The sequence below is a fragment of the Zonotrichia leucophrys genome, chromosome 25, assembly GCF_028769735.1.
Source record: "Zonotrichia leucophrys gambelii isolate GWCS_2022_RI chromosome 25, RI_Zleu_2.0, whole genome shotgun sequence".
Taxonomy (NCBI): domain Eukaryota; kingdom Metazoa; phylum Chordata; class Aves; order Passeriformes; family Passerellidae; genus Zonotrichia; species Zonotrichia leucophrys.
In genome coordinates this window covers 2325064-2340689 of record NC_088194.1, presented here as the reverse complement: position 1 = coordinate 2340689, position 15626 = coordinate 2325064, and the positions used below count along the sequence as shown (strand labels likewise).

The 15626-nt window shown below is 59.6% G+C and overlaps 1 protein-coding gene and 1 long non-coding RNA gene across 2 annotated transcripts; both read left to right on the top strand.

Annotated features, from left to right (window-relative positions):
- The first annotated feature begins 259 nt into the window (after positions 1 to 259).
- On the top strand, positions 260 to 13688 carry NDUFS2 (NADH:ubiquinone oxidoreductase core subunit S2). The gene is made up of 14 exons (XM_064732602.1): positions 260 to 410; positions 497 to 600; positions 1094 to 1284; positions 2440 to 2560; positions 2657 to 2769; positions 2858 to 2932; positions 4762 to 4839; positions 6087 to 6172; positions 6759 to 6878; positions 8296 to 8425; positions 9490 to 9585; positions 10211 to 10294; positions 12239 to 12296; positions 13575 to 13688. Exons 1-14 carry the CDS (start codon positions 304 to 306, stop codon positions 13610 to 13612), a joined length of 1401 nt encoding a protein of 466 aa, XP_064588672.1. The 5' UTR covers positions 260 to 303; the 3' UTR covers positions 13613 to 13688.
- On the top strand, positions 8916 to 9487 carry LOC135457828 (uncharacterized). The gene is made up of 3 exons (XR_010442777.1): positions 8916 to 9100; positions 9149 to 9320; positions 9370 to 9487. It is a non-coding gene; the product is annotated as an uncharacterized LOC135457828 (long non-coding RNA).
- Positions 13689 to 15626: the final 1938 nt, after the last annotated feature.

Genomic DNA, 15626 nt, shown 5'->3' with positions numbered 1-15626 from the left:
CGCTCATTGCGTCTGTCCTTCCCACCCACGGCGCTCTCCGCCCTTGCGCAGGGCCAAGGTCACGATGCCCACACCAACATGGCGGCACTGCCCGCCTCACAACATCCTGTTGCGCATGCGCAATGTACACACAGGATGATTGCAGGGGATATGCCCGTACCCAACATGGCAGCACGCTGCCCGCCTGCATCATGGCACATTCCGCATGCGCAGATCACACAAGATGATTGCCGGGCATCTCCCCGTATCCAACATGGCGGCGCCCACAGCGTCTGCCCTTCCCCGCCATGGCGCCCCCGGCGCATGCGCATTGCCAAGGGCACGATGGCGGCGCTGCGGGCGCTGTGGCGGCTCCGCGGCTCCTCGGGGCTGAGCGCGGCGGGGGCTCGGCTGGGCCCAGCCCCGGCCCGGTGAGCCCGCGGGGGACACGGGGACGAAGCGGGGAGGGTTGTGGGGAGGCTCTGGGGCTGTCCCCACTCACCGTCCGGCCCCGCAGGTGCCGCCAATGGCAGCCCGACATAGAGTGGGCGCAGCAGTACGCGGGGGCCGTCATGTACCCCAGCAAGGCCACCGAGAAGTGGGTGCCGCCACCCTGGAACGGTGAGGGGACAGCGGGGACACTCTGGGACAAGGTGGGGAGGGGGCTCTGGGGGGGCCCTGAGCAGGGAGGACGAGGCTTTTGGGGGTTGTCGGGTGCTTTGGGGGTGCTCTGAGGGCTTTAGGGGGGCACAGGAGGGGGCCCGAGGTACTTAGGGGGGCTCTTGGTGTGATCTGAGGCGGTTTGGGAGGCCCAAGAGGGGTCTCAGGGCCTTTGGGGGGTTCTAGGGTTGCTCTGAGGCGGTTTGGGGGGTCCAGGAGGGGTCTCAGAAGCTTTGGGGATGGTCCTGGAGGGGTCCTGAGATCCTGAGTGGGGTTTAAGGAGGGCTTTGGGGGCCTTGGGGTGGTTTGGGGGTCACTCAGGATCCCCACAAACCCTCAGCGGGTGCTGCTCCCTCCTTGTCCCCAACATTTGAGGGGTTCTGTGCCCTCCCTGAGGGGGCTCTCCCTGTGTCCCCGCTGTGTCCCTGACCCCGGCACCGTCCCCTGTCCCCAGACAAGGACCCGGTGGCCCACAAGAAGGTTTCCAGCCTGACCATCAACTTCGGGCCGCAGCACCCGGCGGCGCACGGCGTGCTGAGGCTGGTGATGGAGCTGAGCGGGGAGACGGTGAAACGCTGCGACCCGCACGTGGGGCTGCTGCACCGCGGCACCGAGAAGCTCATCGAGTACAAGACCTACCTGCAGGTGAGCCTGAGGTCCCGGATTCCATTGGGATCCCTGAAATTCCCATCCCCGAAACCCCCATTTCCCTGGGATCCCGTTGCCCTGTCACCCCCATGTGGGGCTGCGGCGTGGTGGCACCGAGAAACTCATAGAGTACAAGATCTACCTGCAGGTGATCCTGGCATCCTAAATTCCATGGGATCCCAAATTCCATGGCATCCCAGTACTCCCAGTATTCCCAATATTTCCATTATTGCCATTATTCCCAATATTTCCAGTCCTCACAGTGCTTCCAGTACTCACAGTATTCAAATACTTCCAGTATTCCCAGGACACCCAACACTCCCAGTACTGCTACTACTTCCCACATTCCCAACACTCCCAGTATTCCCAGTATTCCCAGTACGCCTAGCAGTCTCAGTATTCAAATATTCCAGGCACTCTCAGCACTCACAGTGCTCAAACACTCACAGTATTCCCAGTTTTCCCAGTATCCCCAGTACTCCATTGCTCCCAGTCCTCCCAGTATTCCCAGTATTCCTAGCAGTCCCAGTACTCCAAATACTCCCAACATTCTCAGCACTCCCAGTACTCCCACACTCCCAGTCCTGCCCAGTATCCCCAGTACTCCTCTGCTCCCAGCATTCCCAATACTCCCAACACTCCCAGTTTCCCCAGCCCTCCCAGTACTTCCAAGACTCCCAGTACTCAAACACTCCCAGTATTCCCAGTACTCCCAGTGCTCCCAGTATCCCCAGTGCTCCCATTATCCCCAGTGCTCCCAGTATGCCCAGTGGTCCCAGTATCCCCACTATTCCCAGCCCTCCCAGTATCCCCAGCCCTCGCAGTTTCCAAGCTCCCAGTGCTCCAAACACTCCCAGTTTCCCAGTATCCCAGTGCTCCCATTATCCCCAGTGCTCCCAGTATCCCCAGCCCCCCATTATATCCCCAGTGCTCCCAGTGTCCCCAGTCCTCCTAGTTCCCAGTGCTCCAGTATCCCCAGCCTCCCCAGTACCTCCAGTGCTCCCAGTATCCCCAGTGCTCCCAGTATCCCCAGCCTTCCTAGTTGTCCCAGTGCTCCCAGTGCTCCCAGTATCCCCACTATTCCCAGCCCTCCCAGTGCTCCCAGTATCCCCAGTGCTCCCAGTATCCCCAGTATCCTCACGGTCCCCGCAGGCCCTGCCCTACTTTGACCGCCTGGACTACGTGTCCATGATGTGCAACGAGCAGGCCTATTCGCTGGCCGTGGAGAAGCTCCTCAACATCCGCCCCCCTCCCCGCGCTCAGTGGATCCGAGGTGAGGCTCCCCCAGCATTCCCAGCTCCCTGGCACCCCCAGGATTTATGGGGATCACCCCCATTTTTTTTCCCCTTTTTCCCCCCGTTTTTTTCAGTTCTCTTCGCCGAGATCACGCGGCTGCTGAACCACATCATGGCGGTGACCACGCACGCGCTGGACATCGGGGCCATGACCCCGTTCTTCTGGATGTTCGAGGAGAGGGAGAAGGTGGATTCGGGGGGATTTGGGGGGATTTGGGGCTGTGGAGGTGCCGGGGGGGCTGAACAGCAGCGGGGTCCCCTCTGTGTCCCCCCAGATGTTCGAGTTCTACGAGCGCGTGTCGGGGGCGCGGATGCACGCGGCCTACGTGCGGCCCGGGGGCGTGCACCAGGTGAGGGGCTGGGGCTGCTGCCCTTCCTGGGCACCCCATTCCCGTGGGCACCCCATTTCCACGGGCACCCCATTTCCACGGGAACCCCATCCCTGGGATCCTCATTCCCATGGGAACCCCATCCCTGGGCACCCCATTTCCACAGGCACCCCATCCATGGGCACCCCATTTTCATGGGAACCCCATCCATGGGCACCCCATTTTCATGGGAACCCCATTCCTGAGAACCCCATCCCTGAAAACCCTATTCCCATGGGCCCCCCATTCCCACAGGAACCCCATTCCCATGGGCACCCCATTTCCACGGGAACCCCATCCCTGGGATCCTCATTCCCCTGGGAACCCCATCCCTGGGCACCCCATTTCCATGGGAACCCCATTTCCATAGGAACCCCATCCCTGGGATCCTCATTCCCATGGGAACCCCATTGTTGGGAACCCCATCCATGGGCACCCCATTCCCATGGGAACCCCATTGCTGGGAACCCCATTCCCATGGGCACCCCATCCCTGGGATCCCCATTTCCATGAGAACCCCATCCCTGGGATTTCTATTCCTATAGGATCCCTATTCCCATGGGCACCCCATTCCCACGGGCACCCCATTCCTGGGAACCCCATTTCCATAGGAACCCCCTTGCTGGGATGTCTGTACCCCCAAGATCCCCATTCCCATGAGAACCCCATCCTTGGGCCCCCATGATTTCCCTGGGATCCCCATTCCCTTGGGACCCCATCCCTGGCACCCCCATCCCTGGCACCCCATTCCCCTGGGATCTCCTAACTCTGGGACCCCCTGCCCACACCCCTGGTGCCACCTGAGCTTCCACCTGTCCTTTGTGTGCCTCCAGTGCCACCTGTCCCAATCCCAATGCCACCAATGCCACCTGTCCCAAACCCAATGTCACCAATGCCACCTGTCCCACCTGTCTCAATCCCAATGACACCAATGCCACCTGTCCCACCAATCCCACCTGTCCTGTGTGTGTCACCAATGCCACCTGTCCCAATCTCAATGCCACCAATGCCACTTGTCCCAAACCCAATGTCACCAATGCCACCTGTCCTGTGTGTGCCTCCAGTGCCACCTGTCCCAGTCCCAATGTCACCAATGCCACGTGTCCCACCTGTCCCAATGCCACCTGTCCCACCAATCCCACCTGTCCTGTGTGTGTCACCAATGCCACCTGTCCCAGTCTCAATGCCACCAATGCTACCTGTCCCAAACCCAATGTCACCAATGCCACCTGTCCCACCTGTCCCAATGCCACCTGTCCTGTGTGTGCCTCCAGTGCCACCTGTCCCAAACCCAATGTCACCAATGCCTCGTGTCCCACCTGTCCCAATCCCAATGCCACCTGTCCTGTGTGTGCCTCCAGTGCCACCTGTCCCAGTCCCAATGTCACCAATGCCACTTGTCCCACCAATCCTACCTGTCCCATGTGTGCCACCAATGCCACCTGTCCCAATCTCAATGCCACCAATGCTACTTGTCCCAAAGGCAATGTCACCAATGCCACCTGTCCTGTGTGTGCCTCCAGTGCCACATGTCCCAGTCCCAATGCCACCTGTCCCAAACCCAATGTCACCAATGCCACCTGTCCCGATCCCAATGCCACCAATGCCTCCTGTCCTGTGTGTGCCACCAATGCCACCTGTTCCAATCCTAATGCCACCAATCCCACCAATGCCACCTGTCCCAATCCCAATGCCACCAATCCCATCAATGCCACCTGTCCTAATCCCATCAATGCCACCTATCCCACCTGTCCCAATCCCAATGCCACCTGTCCCAATGCCACCTGTCCCACGTGTCCCACCTGTGCCAGGACCTGCCCCTGGGCCTCATGGACGACATCTACGAGTTTGTGAAGAACTTCTCCATCCGGGTCGACGAGGTGGAGGAGGTGAGGCTGCTGTCACCTGTCACCTGTCACCTGTCACCTGCGAGGGGCAGGCCATTTCTCACAGCATGAGGGCAGGAGGTGACACACATGGGGGTGGAGGGGGACAGGGACAGGTGAGGGGTGGCAGAGACAGGTGAGGGTGCCAAGAACAGGTGAGGGGTTGCCAGGGACAGGTGACAGTGGCAGGGACAGGTTTTGGGGTGAGAGACACGTGAGAGGGACAAGGAACAGGTGCCAGTGCCAGGTGAGCGTTTCCAGCACCAGGTGATGGTGCCAGGTGACAGTGGCACGGACAGGTGAGGGCTGTGAAGGACAGATGACAGTGGCAGGGACAGGTGAGGGGTGCACAGGTGATGGTGCCAGGAACAGGTGATGGTGCCAGGTGACAGTGCCAGGGACAGGTGAGGACTGTGAAGGACAGGTGACAGTGGCAGGGACAGCTGAGGGGTTCACAGGTGACAGTGGCAGGGACAGGTGACAGTGGCAGGGACAGGTGACGGCTGCACAGGTGACAGTGCCAGGGACAGGTGATGGTGCCAGGTGACAGTGGCAGGGACAGGTGATGGTACCAGGTGACAGTGCCAAGGACAGGTGATGGTGCCAGGTGTCAGTGGCTGGGACAGGTGACGGTGCCAGGTGACAGTGCCAGGATCAGGTGAGGGCTGTGAAGGACAGGTGACAGTGGCAGGGACAGGTGAGGGGTGCACAGGTGACAGTGGCAGGGACAGGTGATGGTGCCAGGTGACAGTGCCAGGGACAGCTGAGGGGTGCACAGGTGACAGTGCCAGGGACAGGTGACAGTGCCAGGGACAGGTGATGGTGCCAGGTGACAGTGCCAGGGACAGGTGAGGGCTGTGAAGGACAGGTGACAGTGGCAGGGACAGGTGAGGGGTGCACAGGTGACAGTGCCAGGGACAGGTGATGGTGCCAGGTGACAGTGCCAAGGACAGGTGAGGGGTTCACAGGTGACAGGGACAGGTGATGGTGCCAGGTGACAGTGGCAGGGACAGGTGAGGGGTGCACAGGTGACAGTGCCAGGGACAGGTGATGGTGCCAGGTGATGGTGCCAGGTGACAGGTGAGGGGTTCACAGGTGACAGGGACAGGTTTTGGTGCAAGAGACACATGAGGGGGACAAGCAACAGGTGCCAGTGCCAGGTGAGCGTTTCCAGCGCCAGGTGAGAAGTGCAGGGCAGGTGCCACCTGTGCCAGGTGTGCCAGCTGTGCCAGGTGTCCCTCTGTCCCCAGATGCTGACCAACAACCGCATCTGGAAGAACCGCACCGTGGACATCGGCGTCATCTCGGCCGAGGAGGCGCTGAACTACGGCTTCAGGTGAGGGGGCGGTCCCCAGGTGTGCCCCACCCTGCAGGGGGCGGGGCCGAGCTCAGGTGGGGTTTGGGGGTGTCCCAGTGGGCGGGGCCAATCTCAGGTGTGTTTTTGGGGTGTCCCAGTGGGCGGGGCCAATCTCAGGTGTGTTTTTGGGGTGTCCCAGTGGGCGGGGCCAATCTCAGGTGTGTTTTTTGGGGTGTCCCCAGTGGGCGGGGCCAATCTCAGGTGTGTTTTTGGGGTGTCCCAGTGGGCGGGGCCAATCTCAGGTGTGGTTTTGGGGTGTCCCCAGTGGGCGGGGCCAATCTCAGGTGCATTTTTGGGGATGGGGCCAATCTCAGATGTGGTTTTTGGGGTGTCCCAGTAGGCGGGGCCAATCTCAGGTGTGTTTTTGGGGACGGGGCCAAGCTCAGGTGTGTTTTTGGGGTGTCCCCAGTGGGCGGGGCCAATCTCAGGTGTGTTTTTTGGGGTGTCCCAGTGGGCGGGGCCAGTCTCAGGTGTGTTTTTGGGGATGGGGCCAATCTCAGGTGTGTTTTTGGGGTGTCCCAGTGGGCGGGGCCAATCTCAGGTGTGTTTTTTGGGGTGTCCCCAGCGGGGTGATGCTCAGGGGCTCCGGGATCAAGTGGGACCTGCGCAAGACTCAGCCCTACGACGTCTACGACCAGGTGGAGTTCGACGTTCCCATCGGATCCCGCGGGGACTGCTACGACAGGTACGGACCCACCTGCCCTGGGGGGACTGGGGGGGACACTGGGGGGACATGGGGACAGGTACAGTCTCACCTGGCCTGGGGGACATGGGGACAGGTACGGACCCACCTGGGCTGGGGGACATGGGGGACATGGGGACAGGTATGGACCCACCTGGTCTGGGGGACATGGGAGGGACAGGTACGGACCCACCTGCCCTGGGGGGACAGGTACGGACCCACCTGGGCTGGGAGAGTGACATGGGGACAGGTATGGACCCACCTGCCCTGGGGGGACATGGGGGGACATGGGGACAGGTATGGTGTCACCTGGCCTGGGGGACATGGGGACAGGTATGGACCCACCTGGCCTGGGGGACATGGGGACAGGCACGGACCCACCTGGGCTGAGGGGACATGGAGGGGACATGGAGGGGACATGGGGACAGGTACGGACCCACCTGGGCTGGGGGACATGGGGGGGACATGGGGACAGGTACGGACTCACCTGGGCTGAGGGGACATTGTGGGGACAGGGTGTCCCATACCCATTTTTGGGGTGCAGTATCTGGGTTTTGGGGTGCAGGTACCTGTGCTGTATGGAGGAGATCCCATACCCCGTTTTTTGGGTTCAGGGTGTCCCATACCCGTTTTTGGGGTCCCCAATGCCGTTTTTGGGGTGCAGCAGATCCCATATCCTGTTTTTGGGGTTCAGGGTGTCCCATCCCCGTTTTTGGGGTCCCCCAATGCCGTTTTTGGGGCGCAGGTACCTGTGCCGCGTGGAGGAGATGCGCCAGTCCCATTTTTGGGGTTCAGGGCGTCCCATCCCTGGTTTTGGGGCGCAGGTACCTGTGCCGCGTGGAGGAGATGCGCCAGTCCCATTTTTGGGGTTCAGGGTGTCCCATACCCATTTTTGGGGTGCAGTATCTGGGTTTTGGGGTGTAGGGTGTCCCATACCCCAATTTTGGGGTTCAGGGTGTCCCATACCCCATTTTTGGGGTGCAGTATCTGGGTTTTGGGGTTCAGGGGATCCCCCATATCCCGTTTTTGGGGTGCAGGTACCTGTGCCGCGTGGAGGAGATGTGCCAGTCCCAGTTTTGGGGTTCAGGGTGTCCCATACCCATTTTTGGGGTGCAGTATCTGGGTTTGGGGTTCAGGGTGTCCCATCCCCGTTTTTGGGGTCCCCCATATCCCGTTTTTGGGGCGCAGGTACCTGTGCCACATGGATGAGATGCGCCAGTCCCTGTTTTGGAGTGCAGGGTGTCCCATACCCATTTTTGGGGTGCAGCAGATCCCATATCCCGTTTTTGGGGTTCAGGGTGTCCCATACCCCATTTTTGGGGTGCAGTATCTGGGTTTTGGGGTGCAGGGTGTCCCAGTGCCATTTTTGGGGTCCCCCAATGCCGTTTTTGGGGTGCCCCAATGCCGTTTTGGGGCGCAGGTACCTGTGCCGCGTGGAGGAGATGCGCCAGTCGCTGCGCATCATCCTGCAGTGCCTCAATAAGATGCCGCCCGGCGAGATCAAGGTGGACGACGCCAAAGTGTCACCCCCGAAACGCGCCGAGATGAAGGTGACAGTGCCCGGGGCCACCTGGGCACGGGGTGGCACCAAAGCCTGGTGGCACCCAGGGTGGGTGGCATTGAGAGCAGGTGGTACCCAGCAGAGGTGGCACCAAGGGTGGGTGGCACCCAGAGCAGGTGGCACCATGGGCAGGTGGCACCCAGGACAGGTGGCACTGAGGGCGGGTGGCACCCAGCAGAGGTGGCATCAAGGGTGGGTGGCACCCAGGGACAGTGTCACTGAGGGCAGGTGACACCCAGGGTGGATGGCACCAAGGGTGGGTGGCACCCAGGACAGGTGGCATTGAGGGCAGGTGGTACCATGGGCAGGTGGCACCCAGCAGAGGTGGCACCAAGGGTGGGTGGCACCCGGGACAGGTGGCATTGAGGGCAGGTGGTACCTACCATGGGCAGGTGGCACACAGGGTGGGTTGCGTCAAGGGTGGATGGCACCAAGGGTGGGTGGCACCCAGGGTGGGTGGCACCCAGAGCAGGTGGCATTGAGGGCAAGTGGCACCCAGGGCAAGTGACACCAAAGGCTGGTGCCACCCAGGGACAGTGGCACTGAGGGCAGGTGACACCCAGCAGAGGTGGCACCCAGGGCAGGTGGCACCCAGCAGAGGTGGCACCAAGGGTGGGTGGCACTGAGGGCAGGTGTCACCCAGGGACAGTGGCATGGAGGGCAGGTGACACCCAGGGTGGATGGCACCCAGGGTGGGTGGCACCCAGGGCAGGTGACACCCAGCCAAGGTGGCACCAAGGGCTGGTGGCAGTGCTGCAGTGCCACCCAGGACAGGTGACACCAAAGCCCAATGCCATCCAGGGTAGGTGCCAGCTCTGCAGTGCCACCTAGGGCAGGTGACACCAAAGCCTGATGTCACCCAGGGCAGGTGACACTCAGAGCAGGTGCCAGTGCTGCAGTGCCACCCAGGGCAGGTGGCACTGAGCCAGGGAGGTGCCAGTGCTGCAGTGCCACTCAGTCCTTCAGGGCGGGTGACACCAAAGGCTGGTGCCACCCAGGGCAGGTGCCATCCAGGGAGGTGCCAGCTCTGCAGTGCCACCCCTGTCCCCACAGACGTCCATGGAGTCCCTGATCCATCACTTCAAGCTCTACACCGAGGGCTACCAGGTGCCACCCGGGGCCACCTACACGGCCATCGAGGCCCCCAAGGTGACACTTGTGGTGTTTGGCTCTGTCCCCGTGTCCCCAACCCTGTCCCTGTGTCCCCAACCCTGTCCCCATTGTCCCCTCAGGGTGAGTTTGGGGTGTACCTGGTCTCTGATGGCAGCAGCCACACTGTCCTCATTGTCCCCATGTCCCCAACCCTGTCAGTGTGTCCCTGTCCCCATGTCCCCAGCAGTGTCCCCATTGTCCCCAACCCTGTCCCTGTGTTCCCAATCCTGTCCCTGTGTCCCCAACCCTGTCCCCAGCTGTGTCCCCATTGTCCCTACAGGGGGAGTTTCTGGTTTCTGATGGCAGCAGCCACCCTGTCCCCATTGTCCCCATTGTCCCCAACCCTGTCCCTGTGTCCCCAACCCTGTCCCCATTGTCCCCAGGGTGAGTTTGGGGTGTACCTGGTCTCCGATGGCAGCAGCCACACTGTCCCCATGTCCCCATTGTCCCCATGTCCCCAGCAGTGTCCCCATGTCCCCAGCCCTGTCAGTGTGTCTCTTACCCTGTCCCCATGTCCCCACTGTCCCCATTGTCCCCACTGTCCCCATTGTCCCCAGCCCTGTCCCCACTGTCCCCATTGTCCCCATTGTCCCCATTGTCCCCATTGTCCCCATGTCCCCAGGGTGAGTTTGGGGTGTACCTGGTCTCCGATGGCAGCAGCCGTCCCTATCGCTGCAAGATCAAAGCGCCCGGATTCGCTCACCTGGTACGGCTGGGGACACCTGGGGACACCTGGGGGACACCTGGGGACACCTGGGGACACCTGGGGACACCTTGGGGACACCTGGGGATACCTGGGACACCTTGGGAACACCTGGGATACACCTGGGGATAGCTGGGGATAGATGGGAGACACCTTGGGGACACCTGGGGGACACCTTGGGGACATCTGGGGATACCTGGGGGGGACTTGGACACACCTGGGGGACATTGGGTGACACTGGGGCACACTGTGGGGACACCTGGGGACACGTTGGGGACAGACGGGAGACACCTTGGGGACTCTCGGGGACAGCTGGAGGACACCTGGGGACATCAGGGGATACCTGGGGGACAGCTTGGGGGACTTGGGCACACCTGGGCAACATTGGGGCACACGTGGGGACATTGGGCGACACTAGGGGACAGCTGGGGACACCTGGGCCACACCTGGATCACACCTGGGCACACCTGGGGACATCCAGGGGACACCTGGGCACACCTGGAGGACACCTGGGCACACTTGGGTCACACTTTGGCACACCTGGGGGACAGCTGGGGACATCCAGGGCACACCTGGGATACACTTATGGACACCTGGGCACACCTGGGGACATCCAGGGGACACCTGGGGACACTTGGGCACACCTGGGTCACACCTTGGCACACCTGGGCACACCTGGGTCACACCTGGGCACACCTGGGATACACTAATGGACACTTGGGCACACCTGGGGACATGCAGGGCACACCTGGGGACACCTGGAGACACTTGGGACACACCTGGATCACACCTGGGCACACCTGTGCACACCTGGGCACACCTGGATCACACCTGGGCACACCTGGGATACACTTATGGACACCTGGGCACACCTGGGCACACCTGGGCACACCTGGGCACACCTGGGCACACCTGGGATACACTATGGACACACCTGGGTACAGCTGGGCACACCTGGGCACACCTGGGCACACCCAGGGGACACCGAGGGCTCAGGGGGTTGGGGACAGGGGCCACTGGGGGGTCCGGAGGGTAATTAGTGCCTGCTGGTTAATTGGGTATTGAGGGTTAATTGGGGGTCCCTGGCAGTTAATTAGAGGTTAATTGGGGGTTGGTTAATTGGGGGGGGTCCTGGGTGTTAATTAGGGGTTAATTGGGGGTCCCTGGGGTTGGTTAATTTGGGGTTCCTGGGAGTTAATTAGGGGTTAATTGGGAGTCCCTGTGTGTTTATTAATTGGTGGTCCCTGGGAGTTAATTGGGGGTTAATTGGGGGTTGGTTAATTGGTGGACCCTGGGAGTTAATTGGGGGTTAATTGGGGGGTCCTGGGGTAGTTCCCATGGGTTAATTAGGGGTTAATTGGGGGTCCCTGAGGGTTGGTTAATTGGGGGTTAATTGGGGGTTCTTGGGAATTAATTAGGGGTTAATTGGGGGGTCCCTGGGGTTGGTTAATTGGAGGTTCCCCATGGATTAATTGGGGGTTTCTGGGAGTTAATTAGGGATTAATTAGGGGTCCCTGGGGTTGGTTAATTGAAGGTTCCTGGGGGTTAATTAGGGATTAATTGGGAGTCCCTGTGTGTTTATTAATTGGTGGTCCCTGGGAGTTAATTGGGTGGGGTTAATTGGGGGTCCCTGGCTTGGTTAATTGGTGGTCCCTGGGAGTTAATTGGGGGCTCCTGAGGTAGTTCCATGGGTTAATTAGGGGTTAATTGGGGGTCCCTGAGGGTTGGTTAATTGGGGGTTAACTGGGGCTTTTTGGGAATTAATTAGGGGTTAATTGTGGGCTCCTGGGGTGGTTCCCATGGCTTAATTGGTGATTAATGAGAGATTAATTAGCGGTCACCTTGAATTAATTGGGGGTTAACTGGGGGGTCATCATAGGTGGGCTTCTCTGGAGGTTAATTAGGCATTAATTAGGTGCTAATTAGCTGTTAATTGCTGCTCCCCAGGCCGGGTTGGACAGGATGTCCCAGGGCCACATGCTGGCAGACGTGGTGGCCATCATTGGTGGGTCCCCTCCCCATTTTGGGGTCCCTGTCCCATTTTGGGGTCCCATTTTGGGGTCCCCTCCCCATTTTGGGGTCCCTGTTTCCATTTTGGGGTCCCCGTCCCCATTTTGGGGTCCCTGTGTCCATTTTGGGGTCTTTGTCCCCATTTTGGGGTCCCTGTGTCCATTTTGGGGTCCCCCTCCCCATTTTGGGGTCCCTGTCCCCATTTTGGGGTCCCTGTCCCCATTTTGGGGTCCCTGTCCCCATTTTGGGGTCCCTGTGTCCATTTTGGGGTCCCTTTCCCAGTTTCAGCCTCTTCTTCCCCATTTTTGGGTTTTTTTTTCCCCATTTTAGGGCCTCCTTCCCTATTTGTGGGATTTCTTCCCTTTTTTGGGTTTCCATCCCGTTTTGGGGTTCGCTTCCCCAATTTCCCCTGTTGGAAACTTCCCTATTTTTGGGGGGCTCCTTCCCCAGTTTGGGGGGATTCTTGGCCATTTTGGGGTCCCCTTCTCCATTTTTGGGGTCTCCTTCCCTTTTTAGGGCACCCCTTCCAGTTTTGGGGTCTCCATTCCCTTCCCAACACCCATATCCCAATTTGGGGTGGTTTGTGCCCAATTTGGGGTCTCCTTCCCCATTTTGGGGGGTTCCTTCCCCATTTTGGGGTTCTCCTATCTCAGTTTGGGGTTTTCCTTCCATTTTTAGGGTCTCCCTCCCTTTTTTGGGGTGCTCCTTTCACTTTTGGGGTCTCCATCCCCTTCCCAACACCCATATCCCATTTTGGGGTGGTTTGTGCCAAATTTGGGGTCCCCTTTCCCAATTTTGGGGGGGGTCTCCATCCCTTTTTAGGATTTCCTTCCATTTTTAGGGTTTCCTTCCATTTTTGGGGTTTCCCTCCCTTTTTTGGGGTGCTCCTTTCACTTTTGGGGTGGTTTGTGCCAAATTTGGGGTCCCCTTCCTCACTTTTGGGGTCTCCATCCCCTTCCTAACACCCATATCCCAATCTGGGGGTGTCTCACCCCAATTTTGGGGCATTCTCACCCCAATTTTGGGGGTGTCTGACCCCAATTTTGGGGGGTGTCTCTCCCCAATCTTGGGGGGCGTCTCACCCCAATTTTGGGGGTGTCTCTCCCCAATTTTGGGGTTCTCACCCCAATTTTGGGGGTCTCTCTCCCCAATTTGGGGGGGTCTCTCCCCAATTTTGGGAGTCTCTCACCCCAATTTTGGGGGTGTCTCACCCCAATTTTGGGGGTCTCTCACCCCAATTTTGGGGTGCCCTGACCCCCTTTTTCCCCCACAGGCACCCAGGACATCGTGTTTGGGGAGGTCGATCGGTGAGGGGGGGTCCCCCGGTTTTGGGGTGTCCCTGCACCCCCATTTTGGGTCAAATAAAGCCAGAATCGGGTCCTGTGTCCCCTTTGTGTCCCTTTTGTCACCTCCTTTCCTGATCTGGGGGGGCTCTGGTGCAGTTTGGGGTCTCTTTCCATTTTTTGGGGGGGCTCCTTTTCCTTTTTGGGGTCTCCTTCTCGTTTTGGGGGGCTCCTTCTCCATTTGGGGTCTCTCTCCCCCAATTTGAGGGGGCTCCTTTCCCCTTTTTGGGGTCTCCTTCTCCTTTTAGGGTCCTTCCCCAATTTGGGGCCTCTCTCCCCATTTTTGGGGCCTCCTTTCCTTTTTTGGGGTCTTCTTTCCTTTTTGGGTTCTCCTTCCCCTTTTGGGGCACTCTTCCCTATTTTGGCGATCTCCTTTCCTTTTTGGGTTTTTTTCGCCTTTTTGGGGTCTCTTTTTCCTTTTTAGCGTCTCCTTCCCCATTCAGGACCGGAAGGGTCCCCCCAAACCCGGGCTGTCCCCCCATTTCCCCATTTCCCAGCGGCGATTTCGGGGTCCCCCCAGCCCCAGAGGGGTCTCCTTCCCTTTTTGGGGCCTCCTTTCCCCAATTTAGGGGGCTCCTTTCCTTTTTTTGGGGTTTCTTTTTCCTTTTTGGGATCTCCTTCCCCTTTCAGTGTCCCTTCCCCTTTTGGGGCTCTCTCCCCAATTTGTGGGGGCTCCTTTCCCCAATTTGTGGGGTCTCCTTTCCCCAATTTGTGGGGTCTCCTTTCCTTTTTTGGGGTCTCTTTCCCCTTTTAGGGCCTCTTCCCCATGTGAGGCCTCTCTCCCCAATTTAGGGGGCTCCTTTCCTTTTTTGGGGTCTCTTTCCTTTTTTGGGATTTCTCTCCCATTTTGGGGCCCCTTCCCAGTTTGGGGCCTCTCTCCCTATTTTGGGGGTCTCCTTTCCTTTTTTGGGGTCTCTTTCTCCTTTTAGGGTCCCTTCCCCATTTGGAGCCTCTCCCCCAATTTGGGGTCCTCTCTCCTCATTTTAGGGTCTCTCCTTTCCTTTTCTGGGATCCCCTTTCCTTTTTTGGGATCTCTTTCCCATTTAGAGCCTCTCTCCCCATTTTGGCGATCTCCTTTCCTTTTTTGGGTTTTTTTTCCTCTTTTTGGGGTCTCCTTCCCCTTTTGGGGTCTCTCTCCCCAATTTAGGGGGTCTCCTTTCCTTTTTTGGGGTCTCTTAATCCTTTTAGGGCCTCTTCCCCATTGGGGGCCTCTCTCCCCAATTTGGGGGGGGGTCTCCTTTTCCTTTTTGGGGTCTCCCTCTCATTTTGGGGGGCTCCTTCTCCATTTAGGGCCTCTCTCCCTATTTTGGCGATCTCTTTTCCCCTTTTGGGGTCTCTTTTTCCTTTTTAGCGTCTCCTTCCCCATTCAGGACCGGAAGGGTCCCCCCAAACCCGGGCTGTCCCCCCATTTCCCCATTTCCCAGCGGCGATTTCGGGGTCCCCCCGGCCCCCCCCGGGCCGGACGTTGCTGTGGCCGCGGTGCCAGCGGGGACAGCGGAAGGGAGGGAGGGAGGGCCGGGGGTGGCCCTGGGGAAGCGGGGACGGGGCGGGACCCGAGGGGACCCGAGGGGACCATGGGGACATTGGGGCAGCGGTGCCTGCTCTGCCTCGTCCTGCTGGGGCTGCACGGCCGGGCCGCAGGTGGGCACGGGGGGTTTGGGGGATTTGGGGTGTCCGGAGCATTTGGGGGATCCAGGGGGGTTTGAGGGGTTTAGGGGTGTCCAGGGGGGTTGGGGGATTTGGGGGTGTCCGGAACATTTGGGGGATCCAAGGGGATTTGGGGTGTCGGGGGATATTTGGGGGTGTCCAGGGGGGTTTGGGGGATTTGGGGGATCAGGGATTGGAGGTTGGGTGATTTAGGGGATTTGGGGTGTCCGGAGCGTTTGGGGGATCCAGCGGGGTTTAGGGGCTTTGGGAGTGTTCAGGGGGTTTGGGGGTGTCCGGAGCATTTGGGGGTGTCCAGGGGGGTTTGGGGGATCCAG

Bases quoted from the DNA above. Each gene is read 5' to 3' on its own strand.
- NDUFS2 (XM_064732602.1), top strand. From the start codon at position 304: ATGCGCATTGCCAAGGGCACGATGGCGGCGCTGCGGGCGCTGTGGCGG. The intron at 1,285-2,439 runs GTGAGCCTGAGG...CGGTCCCCGCAG, and splicing joins AGTACAAGACCTACCTGCAG to GCCCTGCCCTACTTTGACCG. The intron at 9,586-10,210 runs GTGACACTTGTG...CCATGTCCCCAG, and splicing joins CGGCCATCGAGGCCCCCAAG to GGTGAGTTTGGGGTGTACCT.